Source organism: Pristiophorus japonicus, chromosome 1 (genome assembly GCF_044704955.1).
Source record: "Pristiophorus japonicus isolate sPriJap1 chromosome 1, sPriJap1.hap1, whole genome shotgun sequence".
Classification (NCBI taxonomy): domain Eukaryota; kingdom Metazoa; phylum Chordata; class Chondrichthyes; family Pristiophoridae; genus Pristiophorus; species Pristiophorus japonicus.
This window is the reverse complement of record NC_091977.1, coordinates 494,094,364-494,107,293: the sequence shown is the minus strand read 5'-3', so window position 1 is coordinate 494,107,293 and position 12,930 is coordinate 494,094,364. Positions and strand designations below refer to the sequence as shown.

At 44.8% G+C, this 12,930-nt stretch overlaps 1 protein-coding gene across 4 annotated transcripts in view; it reads left to right on the top strand.

Annotated features, from left to right (window-relative positions):
- zfat (zinc finger and AT hook domain containing) overlaps window positions 1–12,930 on the top strand; it is a 187,885-nt gene that overhangs the window by 93,005 nt on the left and 81,950 nt on the right. For all 4 annotated transcript variants that reach the window (XM_070895392.1, XM_070895402.1, XM_070895412.1 and 1 more), the window contains one exon: window positions 7,054–7,286. In XM_070895392.1, coding sequence (XP_070751493.1) covers window positions 7,054–7,286 — 233 coding nt within the window. The remainder of the gene's footprint in view (window positions 1–7,053; window positions 7,287–12,930) is intronic.

The following is a 12,930-nucleotide window of genomic DNA, read 5'->3' as shown; positions in this document are numbered from 1 at the left end:
GGGAGGAGGTAAAAGGGCAGGTGTTGCATCTCCTGCGCTTGCATGGGGAAAGTGCCGTGGGAAGGGGAGGGGGTGCTGGGGGTGACTGCGGAATGGACCAGGGTGTCGCAGAGGGAGTGGTCGCTTCGGAATGCTGAGATGGGAGGGGAGAGAAGATGTGATTAGTGGTGGGATCACGCTGGAGGTGGCGGAAATAGCGGAGGATGATCCATTGAACGTGGAGGCTGGTGGGGTGAAAGGTGAGGACAAGGGGAACTCTGTCGTGGTTCTAAGAGGGAGGGGCAGGGGTGAGAGCAGAAGTATGGGAAATAAAACGGACACTGTCGATGGCCATGTTAACCATGGTGGAGGGAAATCCTTGGTTGAGGAAAAAGGAAGATGTATTAGAGGCACTCGTGGAAGGTGGTGTCGTCAGAACAGATGCGACGGAGCCGGAGAAACTGAGAATGGAATGGAATCCTTACAGGATGTGTGGTGGGAGGAAGTGTAGTCCAGATAACTGTGGGAGTCAGTGGACTTATAGTTAATGTTGTCAATAGTCTATCCCGAGAAATGGAGACAGAGAAGTCGAGGAAGGGAAGGGAAGGGAAGAATCAGAGATGGACCATGAGAAGGTGAGGGAAGGGCGAAAATTGGATGCAAAGTGAATGACATTTTCTAATTCGGGGCGAGAGCAGGAAACAGTCATCAATGTATCGGAAAAAGAGGTGAGGGAGGGGACCCGACTAGGACTGGAACAAAGAATGTTCCACATATCACACGAAAAGGCAGGCATAGCTTGGACCCATGCAGGTTCACAAAGCAACACCTTTAATTTTGAGGAAGTGAGTGGAGTCAAAGGAGAAGTTGTTCAATGTGAGAACAAGTTCAGCCAGAGGCCGGAGGGTGGTGGTGGATGAGGACTGGTTGGGCCTCTGCTTGAGGAAGAAGCGGAGTCCTCTCAGGCCGTCCTGGTGGAGGATGGAAATGTAGAGGGATTGGACGTTCATAATGAAAAGGAGACTGGAAGCTGTTAAAGTGGCAGAGGGCATCGGACGAGTTGCGGATGTAAGTGGGAAGAGACTGGACAAGGGGAGAAAAAAAATAGTCGAAATAGGATGAAATATGTTCCATCGGGCAAGAGCAGGCTGAAACGATGGGTCTACCTGTTTGTGGATCTTGGGAAGGAGATAGAAGCGGGCTGTGCGGGGTTGGGGAACTGTGAGGTTGGTGGCTGTGGAGGGAAGATCTCCAGAGGAGATGAGGTCAGTGACGGTCTAGAAAATGATGGCTTGATGTTCGGTAGTGGGGTCATAATGCAGGGGAAGGTGGGAAACATAGAAACATAGAAAATAGGTGCAGGAGTAGGCCATTCGGCCGTTCGAGCCTGCACCACCATTCAATAAGATCATGGCTGATCATCACCTCAGTACCCTTTTCCTGCATTCCCTCCATACCCCTTGATCCCTTTAGTCGTAAGGGCTATATCTAACTCTCTCTTGAAGATATCCAACGAACTGGTATCAACAACTCTCTGCGGTACAGAATTCCACAGGTTAACAACTCTCTGAATGAAGAAGTTTCTCCTCATTTTGGTCCTAAATGGCTTACCCCTTATCCTTAGACTGTGTCCCCTGGTTCTGGACTTCCCCAACATCGGGAACATTCTTCCTGCATCTAACCTGTCCAGTCCCATCAGAATTTTATATATTTCTATGCGATCCCCCCTCATCCTTCTAAACTCCAGTGCATACAGGCCCATTCGATCCAGTCTCTCCTCATATGTCAGTCCTGCCATCCCGGGAATCAGTCTGGTGAACCTTTGCTGCATTCCCTCAATAGCAAGAACATCCTTCCTCAGATTAGGAGACCAAAACTGAACACAATATTCCAGGTGTGGCCTCACCAAGGCCCTGTACAACTGCAGTAAAACCTCCCTGCTCCTATACGCAAATTCCCTAGCTATGAAGGCCAACATGTCATTTGCCGCCTTCACCGCCTGATGTACCTGCATGTCAACTTTCAATGACTGATGTACCATGACACCCAGGTCTCGTTGCACCTTCCCTTTTCCTAATCTGCCGCCATTCAGATAATATTCTGCCTTCATGCTTTTGCCACCAAAATGGATAACCTTACATTTATCCACATTATACTGCATCTGCCATGCATTTGCCCACTCACTTAACCTGTCCAAGTCACCCTGCAGCCTCTTAGCATCCTCCTCATAGCTCACACTGCCACCCAGCTTAGTGTCATCTGCAAATTTGGAGATATTACACTCAATTCCTTCATCTAAATCATTAATGTATATTGTAAATAGCTGGGGTCCCAGCACCGAGCCCTGCCCGCCATTCTGAAAAGCATCCGCTTATCCTGACTCTCTGCATCCTGTCTGCCAACCAGTTCTCTAGCCACATCAATAAATTACCCCCAATATCATGTACTTTAATTTTGCACACCAATCTCTTGTGTGGGACCTTGTCAAAAGCCTTTTGAAAGTCCAAATACACCACATCCACTGGTTCTCCCTTGTCCACTCTACTAGTTACATCCTCAAAAAATTCTAGAAGATTTGTCAAGCATGATTTCCCTTTCGTAAATCCATGCTGACTTGGACCGATCCTGTCACTGTTTTCCAAATGCGCTGCTACTTCACCTTTAATAATTGATTCCAACATTTTCCCCACTACTGATGTCAGGCTAACCGATCTATAATTCCCCGTTTTCTCTCTCCTTCCTTTCTTAAAAAGTGGTGTTACATTAGCTACCCTCCAGTCTATAGGAACTGATCCAGAGTCGATAGACTGCTGGAAAATGATCACCAATGCATCCACTATTTCTAGAGCCATTTCCTTAAGTACTCTGGGATGCAGACTATCAGACCCTGGGGATTTATCGGCCTTCAATCCCATCAATTTCCCTAACACAATTTCCTGCCTAATAAGGATTTCCTTCAGTTCCTCTTCTCACTAGACTCTCGGTCCCCTAGTATTTCCGGAAGGTTATTTATGTCTTCCCTCGTGAAGACAGAACCAAAGTATTTGTTCAATTGGTCTGCCATTTCTTTGTTCCCCATTATAAATGCACCTGATTCTGACTGCAAGGGACCTACGTTTGTCTTCATTAATCTTTTTTTCTTCACATATCTATAGAAGCTTTTGCAGTCAGGTTTTATGTTCACAGCAAGCTTCCTCTCATTCTCTATTTTCCCCCTCCTAATTAAACCCTTTGTCCTCCTCTGCTGAATTCTAAATTTCTCCCAGTCCTCAGGTTTGCTGCTTTTTCTGGCCAATTGACATGCCTCTTCCTTGGTTTTAACACTATCCTTAATTTCCCTTGTTAGCCATGGTTGATCCACCTTCCCCATTTTATTTTTACTCCAGACCGGGATGTACAATTGTTGAAGTTCATCCATGTGATCTTTAAATGTTTGCCATTGCCTATCCACCGTCAACCCTTTAAGTATCGTTTGCCAGTCTATCCTAGCCAATTCACATCTCATACCATCGAAGTTACCTTTTCCTAAGTTCAGGATCCTAGTCTCTGAGTTAACTGTGTCACTCTCCATCTTAATAAAGAATTCTATCATGTTATGGTCACTCTTCCCCAAGGGTCATCGCACAACAAGATTGCTAATTAGTCCTTTCTCATTACACATCACCCAGTCTAGGATGGCCAGCTCTCTAGTTGGTTCCTTGACATAGTGGTCTAGAAAACCATCCCTAATACACTCCAGGAAATCCTCCTCCACCATATTGCTATCAGTTTGGTTAGCCCAATATTTATGTGGATTAAAGTCGCCCATGATAACTGCTGTACCCTTATTGCATGGATCCCTAATTTCTTGTTTGATGCTGTCCCCAACCTCACTACTACTGTTTGGTGGTCTGTACGCAACTCCCAGTAGTGTTTTCTGCCCTTTGGTGTTCCGCAGCTCTACCCATACAGATTCCACTTCACCCAAACTAATGTCTTTCCTTACTATTGCGTTAATTTCCTCTTTAACCAGCAACGCTACCCTGCCTCCTTTTCCTTTCTGTCTATCCTTCCTGACTGTTGAATACCCCTGGATGTTGAGTTCCCAGCCTTGGTCACCCTGGAGCCAATTATATCATAATTGCCAATTATATCATATTCGTTAATAGCTGCCTGCGCAGTTAATACGTCCACCTTATTACGAATACCTCTTGCATTGAGGCACCGAGCCTTCAGGCTTGTCTTTTTGACATACTTTGCCCCTTTAGAATTTTGCTGTAATGTGGCCCTTTTTGATTTTTGCTTTGGGTTTTTCTGCTCTCCACTTTTACTTTTCTCCTTGCTATTTTTTGCTTCTGCCCCCATTCTACTTCCCTCTGTCTCCCTGCATAGGTTCCCATTCCCCTGCCATATTAGGTTAACCCCTGCCCAACAGCACGAGAAAACACTCCCCCTAGGACATTGGTACCGCCCGGTCTGTACTGGTCCCACCTCCCCCAGAACCGGTTCCAATGTCCCAAGAATTTGAATCCCTCCTTCTTGCACCATTCCTCAAGCCACGTATTCAGGAGGTGTCAGAGAGGTGGCGATCAGCCTCTGTTAGGTAGAGGTCGGTTCGCCAAACAACAGCAGCACGTTTAATGACAAAGTTGGGGTTGGATCTGAGAGACCGGAGTGCTACCAGTTCAGAGGGAGGTAGGTTGGAGTGAGTGAGGGGGAGCAGAGAAATTGAGAATGCCGATGTCCCGTCGTCAGTTCACAATGAAGAGATCTAGAGAGGGAGGGATCCAGGTAGAGCACAAATTCTGAAAACGGGTCAGCTGTGCGGGGATGCGGGGGGAGAATGACTCCTGACCGAAGAAGTGGGCACAGAGGCGAAGGTGGCGGAAAAAGAGCTCAGCATCGTGCCAAGCTCGAAATTCATTGAGGTGATGAATTTGAGGTAAGGGGATGAAGCTCAGGCCTTTGCTGAGGACTGATTGTTCGGGATCAGAGAGGGGATAGTGAAAACACGGCATGGGATGAGATTGGAAGAAGGAATGGGATCAGAGGGAAGTGTGGGGGTAAAAGGTTCCAAAGGGGCCGTTGGTGTCCAAGCTGAAGCTTACGATCCTTGATACCTGAAAGGAAGGAAAACATTTTTTGTTAAAGCGCCGGATGAGGCGCAGGATGAAATGTAACTGCGGACGGAGTGAGTCGGTGCTGTTAAAGAGAGAGGTTGAGAGCGTGCATGTGGCAGCACATAACTTGATATGAGTGTGTTATGTGTTTGTAGCAGTAACATAGCCAGCAGTAATTTCTAATCTTGCATTAATAGGGATGAGAAAGTTGAGAAATCTTCATCTTGATAGCTCCAATTGTCCCAGCATCCACAGCCCTTTGGTCAAGAGAATTCCAGATTTCTACTACCCTTTGTCTGAAAAAGTGCTTCCTGATTGCCTTCCTAAATAGCCTAGCTCTAATTTTATGATTATGCCCATGTTCTTAATTCCATCAGAGGAAATAGTTCCTCTGTATCTGCCCTAATGAATTCTTCTAACATTTTAAACAACTCGATCAGAGCACCCTTCACTCTTCATACTCAAGGGAATACAAGCGAATTTTATGCAACCTGTCCTCATAATTTAACCCTCTAAGCCCTGGTGAATCTGCGCTGCACTGCCTCCAGGGCCAATATATTCTTCCTGAGGAGTGGTGCCCAAAATTGAATGCAGTACTCTAGATGCTCAATACAACTGAAGCACAACTTCCTCCCTTTAGCTTAGCTAAGCGCAGCTCGGAGGGAACATTGCCTCCAACCCACATGTCTCCAACAGCCAATCAAAGAAAAAATCATGACTTACCCGAGTAGAATTGTAAGATTACGAGTTGCGAAGCATTTTAATTTTAAAAATCGCATGTGGCATTAATGCTGTAAACCAGACAAAACATACTGAGCAGCTATTTTGAATCTTAATCACGCGAATGGAATCTGTTTTGAATTTGGGTTATCATAGCTTTTAAGCATGTATTTAGAAACCTGGCAGTGAATTACAGTGTACTTAAAATGCAATGATACATCAGATTGAAGGATATGAGTACTTTAAGAAAGATATACCCTTGGATCATTTTAAGTTACCAAGATTGTTTTCATGCATTCCAGACAGCCATTATTAACATGAAACAGCAATGGAAGTACATTGGCCTAGAAATTGAGGTCGGAGGCGTACCTCCAGAGTACGCCTCTGACCCGCAAAACATTTATGAATTTACCTCCAGGCGTCCAGGCTCTGAAGGGTTGCTGTCTCGGGCCTACAGTCGTACGGCAGCGTAAAGGCCCATGGGTCCCAGGGACACAGGCAGTTCAGAAGTGTCCCTGGGATTGTGTGGGCCCAGTCCGCCAATGGCAAAGGAAGATTCTATTGCAATCATTTACGAAGAGATGATATGCAATGATATTTCCTAATAATTATACAATTTATAGAATTCTAATGATTATAATTGAACTGAATTACAATTTTATTCATGTCCCTTCCTCAATTAAAAGTTTAAATTTTTGCTAAATAATTTTAAACATCTCAATCTGGACCAATATTTGCATAAACTCACAAAGTGTATATGCACAATTTTGGATTTTTAAATGTTTTATTTACGCCTTATATATACTCTTACGTTGATGAAAGCAGGCCCTACGCCTGCTTTTACCAGCTGTAAGCATTGCATGGGCAGTTGTTAAGCATTGGAGGACCGGGCCCACAGGGACGCTTCCAAACTAATAAAACAGATGAATAAAATTGCAATTCAATAAAATTCAGTTGGCTTAGTTACCATACTTTTAAGTATATACTTAGAAACCTAGCAGTGAATGACATAAAATGATTACAAATATGACAGAGTGCTTTAAACTGATGCTTTGGCAAAAACTACCTGCTTCTCCCTTGCAGTATCCGATTTTACAGCCTTGATGCAGGTACCCTCATGGCTGAGAAATTTTCCCAGTGTTTTAGTCCTAATTATTTATTTTACGGTGCTTTTTCCCCCCAAACCCTACCCCTCCCCGCCCCCCTCCATCCTCACCTCCTCTCTTTCCCCTCTTCCCACCCCGCTCCTTTAAAGGAAAATTATACTGGTACCAAGTCCACTATGACATGCATATTCGGACGCACACTCGGGAGCACCTATACTACTGCTCTCAGTGCAGCTACTCCTCCATCACCAAGAACTGCCTGAAACGCCATGTCGTGCAGAAGCACAGCAACATCCAGCTGAGGTGCTCGGCCGAGGGATGCGGTTACATCACCGCGGACAAGTACAAGCTGCAAGCACACCAGAAGAACCACGGTGAGCTGGTAAGTTCCTAACACCCAACACGATTCTCCATGCCAATAAGTGACTCAGCCTGCTTCCAAAATAACATTGCTCACAGGTTTTGCACCAGGCAGCCAGGTCACTTTGAACTTTTGAGTGGGCTATCTGGAAATTTTTACAAATTTAAACCAGACATTAAATAAAACCAATGTTTCCCAACCCCAGTTACAGGTGTGTCTCATGATGTGGAGAAATTAGTCCATTAAACTTTATAGCAATGTCAGCCTTGGCTTAGTAGTGGTTGCTCTGTTGTTCCTATGGACTAGAGGGTAGCTAATGTAACACCACTTTTTAAAAAAGTAGGGGAAAAAAAATGGGGAATTATAGACCGGTTAGCCTGACATCGGTTGTGGGGAAAATGTTGGAATCAATTATTAAAGATGAAATAGCAGTGCATTTGGAAAGCAGTGACAGGATCAGTCCAAGTCGGCATGGATTTATGAAAGGGAAATCATGCTTGACAAATCATCTAGACTTTTTTGAGGATGTAACTAGTAGAGTGGACAAGGGAGAACCAGTGGATGTGGTGTATTTGGACTTTCAAAAAGCTTTTGACAAGATCCCACACGAGATGGTTGTGCAAAATTAAAGCACATGGTATTGGGAGTAATGTATTGACGTGGATAGAGAACTGGTTGGCAGACAGGAAGCAGAGAGTAGGGATAAACGGGTCCTTTTCAGAATGGCACGCAGTGACTGGTGGGGTGCCGCAGGGCTCAGTGCTGGGACCCCAGCTATTTACAAGATACATCAACGATTCAGATGAAGGAATTGAATGTAATATCTCCAAGTTTGCAGATGACACTAAGCTGGGTGGCGGTGTGAGCTGTGAGGAGGATGCTAAGAGGCTGCAGGGTGACTTAGACAGGTTAGGTGAGTGGGCAAATGCATGGCAGTTGCAGTATAATGTGGATAAATGTGAGGTTATCCACTTTGGTGGCAAAAACACAAAGGCAGAATATTATCTGAATGGCGACAGATTAGGAAAAGGAAAAGTGCAACGAGACCTGGGTGTCATGGTACATCAATCATTGAAAGTTGGCATGCAGGTACATCAGGCGGTGAAGGTGTCAAATGGCATGTTGTCCTTCGTAGCTAGGGGATTTGAGTATAGGAGCAAGGAGGTCTTATTGCAGTTCTACAGGGCCTTGGTGAGGCCTCACCTGGAATATTGTGTTTAGTTTTGGTCTCCTAATCTGAGGAAGGATGTTGTTGCTATTGAGAGAGTGCAGCGAAGGTTCACCAGACTGATTCCCGGGTTGGCAGGACTGACATATGAGGAGAGATTGGATCGACTGGGCCTGTATTCACTGGAGTTTACAAGAATGAGAGGGTATTTCATAGAAACATAAAATTCTGATGGGACTGGACAGGAGATGCAGGAAGAATGTTCCTAATGTTGGGGAAGTCCAGAACCAGGGGTCACTGTCTAAGGATAAGGGGTAAGCCATTTAGGACCGAGATGAGGAGAAACCTCTTCACTCAGAGAGTTGTTAACCTGTGGAATTCTCTACCGCAGAGAGTTGTTGATGCAAGTTCGTTAGATATAGTCAAGAGGGAGTTAGATATGGCCCTTATGGCTAAAGGGATCAAGGGATATGGAGAGAAAGCAGGAAAGGGGTACTGAGGTGAATGATCAGCCATGATCTTATTGAATGGTGGTGCAGGCTCGAAGGGCCGAATGGCCTACTCCTGCACCTATTTTCTATGTTTCTATGTTTCTGAGGTTCAAGCCCTACACTAGGACTGGAGCACATAATCTAGGCTGACAAGTCAGTGCAGTACTGAGTGAGTGCTGAATTGTCAGAGATGCCGTCTTTCGAATGAGAAACTGAGACGCTGTCCATCTATTTAGGTGTTTGTAAAAGATTTTATGGCACTTATGAGATGTTAAACTGAAGCGCCATCTGCTCTCTCAGGTGGATGTGGAAGAAGAGCAGAGGACTTATCTTCACTGTCCTGGCCAATATTTATTTTCAACCAACATCAATAAAACAGATGATCTGCTCATTTTCACTGCTGTTTGTGGGAGCTTGCTGTGTGCATTACAACAATGACTACACTCCACAAGTACATCATTGGCTGTAAAGTACTTTGGGACGTCTTGAAGTCGTGAAAGGCGCTATATAAATGCAAGGCTCTTTTTTTCTTCTTTATATTTCATTGCTGTTAACTGTGCAAATTTGGTTGCTGCATTTGACTATATAACAGTGACTTTACTTCAAAAGTAATTCATTAGCTGTGCAACACTTTGTAATGTCTTAAGGATGTAAAAGGCACCATATAAATGAAAGTTTTTTTTCTTTACTGCTCTTTCATCACTTGGGGAAAAGTAAGAATTGAACTGTCAGGCTAAATGGCCTGATGATCTTTTCATCAGAAAATGTTGCCGTTGTAATTTAAGTTCATGATACCCAGAATTATCTTCATTGACTTCTTCATTGACCAATAATATTGTTCCTATCATTGAATGGCCAGAACTACACACACAACTCCTGGAGCAAAAATACAATTTTGCTTATAGCTAAACCGTATGCCGGCTGTGACTGAGGGTATGATTTCCACTCCACCAGAACGCAAAAATAATAGTATAACTGTCTCTCATTTGTCAGACTGCTTCTCCAACATTCAGTACTCGGTGAACTAAATAATGGGAAAAACGAAGCCATTGTCTTCGGTACCTGCCACAAACACCGTTCCCTAGCCACTAACTCCATTTCTCTCCCTGGCAACTGTCTGAGGCTCAACCAGACTGCTCTCAACCTTAGCCACAAGATGAGCTTCCAACCACATACCCACTCCATTAGCAAGACCGCCTACTTATATCTCCATAACATCGCCCGACCCTACAACGGCAACATTTTCTGATGAAAAGATCATCAGGCCATTTAGCCTGACAGTTCAATTCTTACTTTTCCCCAAGTCATATGCTGCTGAAACCCGAATCCGTGCCTTTGTTCCCTCTATACATGACTATTCCAACCCTCTCCTGGAAATCCTCCATAAACTTGAGCTCATCCAATACTCTGCTGCCTGTATCCTAACTCGCACTCAGTCCCATTCACCCATCAACCCAGTGTTCGCTGACCTACATTGGCTCCCGGTCTTTCATTGCCTCAATTTTAAAATGCTCTTTCTTGTTTTTAAATACCTCCCTATCTCTGTAATCTACTCCAGCTCCACAACCCTCTGAGATCTCTGCACTCCTCCAATTCTGGCCTCTTGCGCATCCCCTATTTTAATTATTCCACCATTGGCAACTGTGCTTTTAGCTGCCGAGGCCCTAAGCTCTTGATTTCTCTCCCTAAACCTCTCTGCCTCTCTACCTCTCCTCCTTTAAGACAGTCCTTAAAGCCTACCTCTTTGGTCAAGCTTTTGGCCATCTATCCTAATATCTCCTTATGTGGCTCGGTTTAAATTTTTGTTTGAAAACACTCCTGCGAATGATCTTGGGACATTTTACTGTTAAAGACGTTATATAAATGCAAGTTGTTGTTGTTAAAACTCCAAATTTAGGCACTGGTTCCACGCTAAGGAATGTCCAGCTCACTCTGCTTGGGCTGCAATTGTGTTTAATAATGCCCAGACATTCCACTAAAAGCTGAGTTTTTAATAACACTTTTTTGAAACAGACATTCCCACCCACACGATGGAAAATTTTGAAAATTCCAAACAGCAATGGAGCCCTGTACATGTTTTAAGCACAGATATCAGCAATTCGCAGCCCTTGGTATAAATATGGAGCCACAGGCTGTGAGCTACTCAGACGAATAATACACTATCACTGTATCAATTAATTATTAGTGTCTACACTGACACTTGGAAATGTTGATAATTTCTATGTTGTCATTTAAATTAATTTCAGAATCTCATGCCCATATATTGTCTTCAGAACATAGGAACAGACTTGGATAATACAATAAAGAATAATATTCAAGTTTGCCGATGACCTAAAGATAGGGGGCATCGGAGATTAGTTAGGCGGTAGAAGACTGAGAGTAGGCATAATGGATATGTACTCAAATTGGAAGGAAGTGACTAGTGGTGCCCCACAAGGATCTATGCCTCAAATATTCACCATATTTGGTCTAAGTTTTATGAGTCTGCCCCTGGGGTGGTACTGGTATTCAGAAATGTGTTAACATACAATCCCACTACTGTGAGATAAATAGAGGTAACAGCACCTCGAGCGGCCCTGGGAGGAGCCTGACAGAGGAGTATAAGGAGCGGGAGAGCGAGGCCCAGACTCACCGGCAGCAACAAGGGAAAAAAAAAACACACGGAGTGAGGTCACAGGATAGCTGGTAACTGATTGGTTGGTAAAGGTCACATAATTTTTCATTGCTATTCAGATTTGGGGCTGGTGAGTATCACTGTTTTATTTTTGTCTGTTTTTTAGTCTTTAACTAAGGGCAGAGGGATATACTAAAAACTTTAGTTAATTAATCTAATAACTAGAGGCATGGAAGTGCAGCTCATTCCCGTGCAGTGCACATCCTGTGCCATGTGGGAAGTCCGGGTTTCGGAGCTTGAGTGGCAGTTTGAGTCATTGCGGTGCATCGTAGATATCACATTTCTAGAGGTGGATACCCATTAGCTTAAGAGTGTGCAGGGAGCGAGGGAATAGGTGACCGCCAGACAGAAAAGGAGGCCCAGGCAGGTAGTTCAGGAGTCCCCTGAGTGCATCTCGCTCTCCAGCCAGTATTCTGTTCTGAGAACTGGTGAGGGCGATGGTTTCTCTGGGGTGTGCAGCCAGATCCAAGTCCACAGCACCACGGGTGGCTCAGCTGCATAGGGGGGGAGGAAGAAGAGTGGAAGAGCAATAGCATTGGGGTTTCAATAGTTAGGGTAACAGACAGGTGTTTCTGCGGTCGCAGACGTGACTCCAGGATGGTATGTTGCCTCCCTGGTGCCAGGGTCAATGATGTGACCGAGTGGCTGCAAGGCTTTCTGGGGGGAGAAGGTGAACAGTCAACGGTCGTGGTCCATATCGGTACCAATGACATAGGTAGAAAGAGGGATGAGATCCTGCAGTCAGATTTTAGGGAGCTAGGAGAGAGATTAAAAAGCAGGGCCTCAATGATAATCTCTGGATTACTCCTGGTGCCACGTGTTAGTGAGTACAAAAATAGGAGGATAGAGCAGATGAATACATGGAGAGATGGTGCAGGAGGGAAGGCTTTAAATTCCTGAGACATTGGGACCATTTCTGGGGGAGGTGGAACCTGTACAAGCCAGACCTCAACAGAGCCGGGACCAATATTCTCGCAGGGGAGGGTAGCTAGTGCTGTTGGGGAGGGTTTAAACTAGCTTGGCAGGGGGATGGGAACCTGAGAATAGATTCAGAAGTGAGAGAAGACAAGCTGAAATTGGAAAGCAGAAAAGTAGAAAGTGAATTCGGAAGACAGAGCAAACAAGGGCTAGAAAATAAACAAGGGAGTTTGGCAGTGCTAAATGGTATATACTTCAATGCAAGAAGTATAGGGAATAAGGCAGATGAGTTGAGAGCACAGATAGACACATGGGAGTATGATATTATAGCTATTACGGAGACATGGCTGAAAGAAGGGCAGGTATGGCAGCTCAACATTCCTGGTTACAGGGTTTTCAGATGGGTTGGGGGGG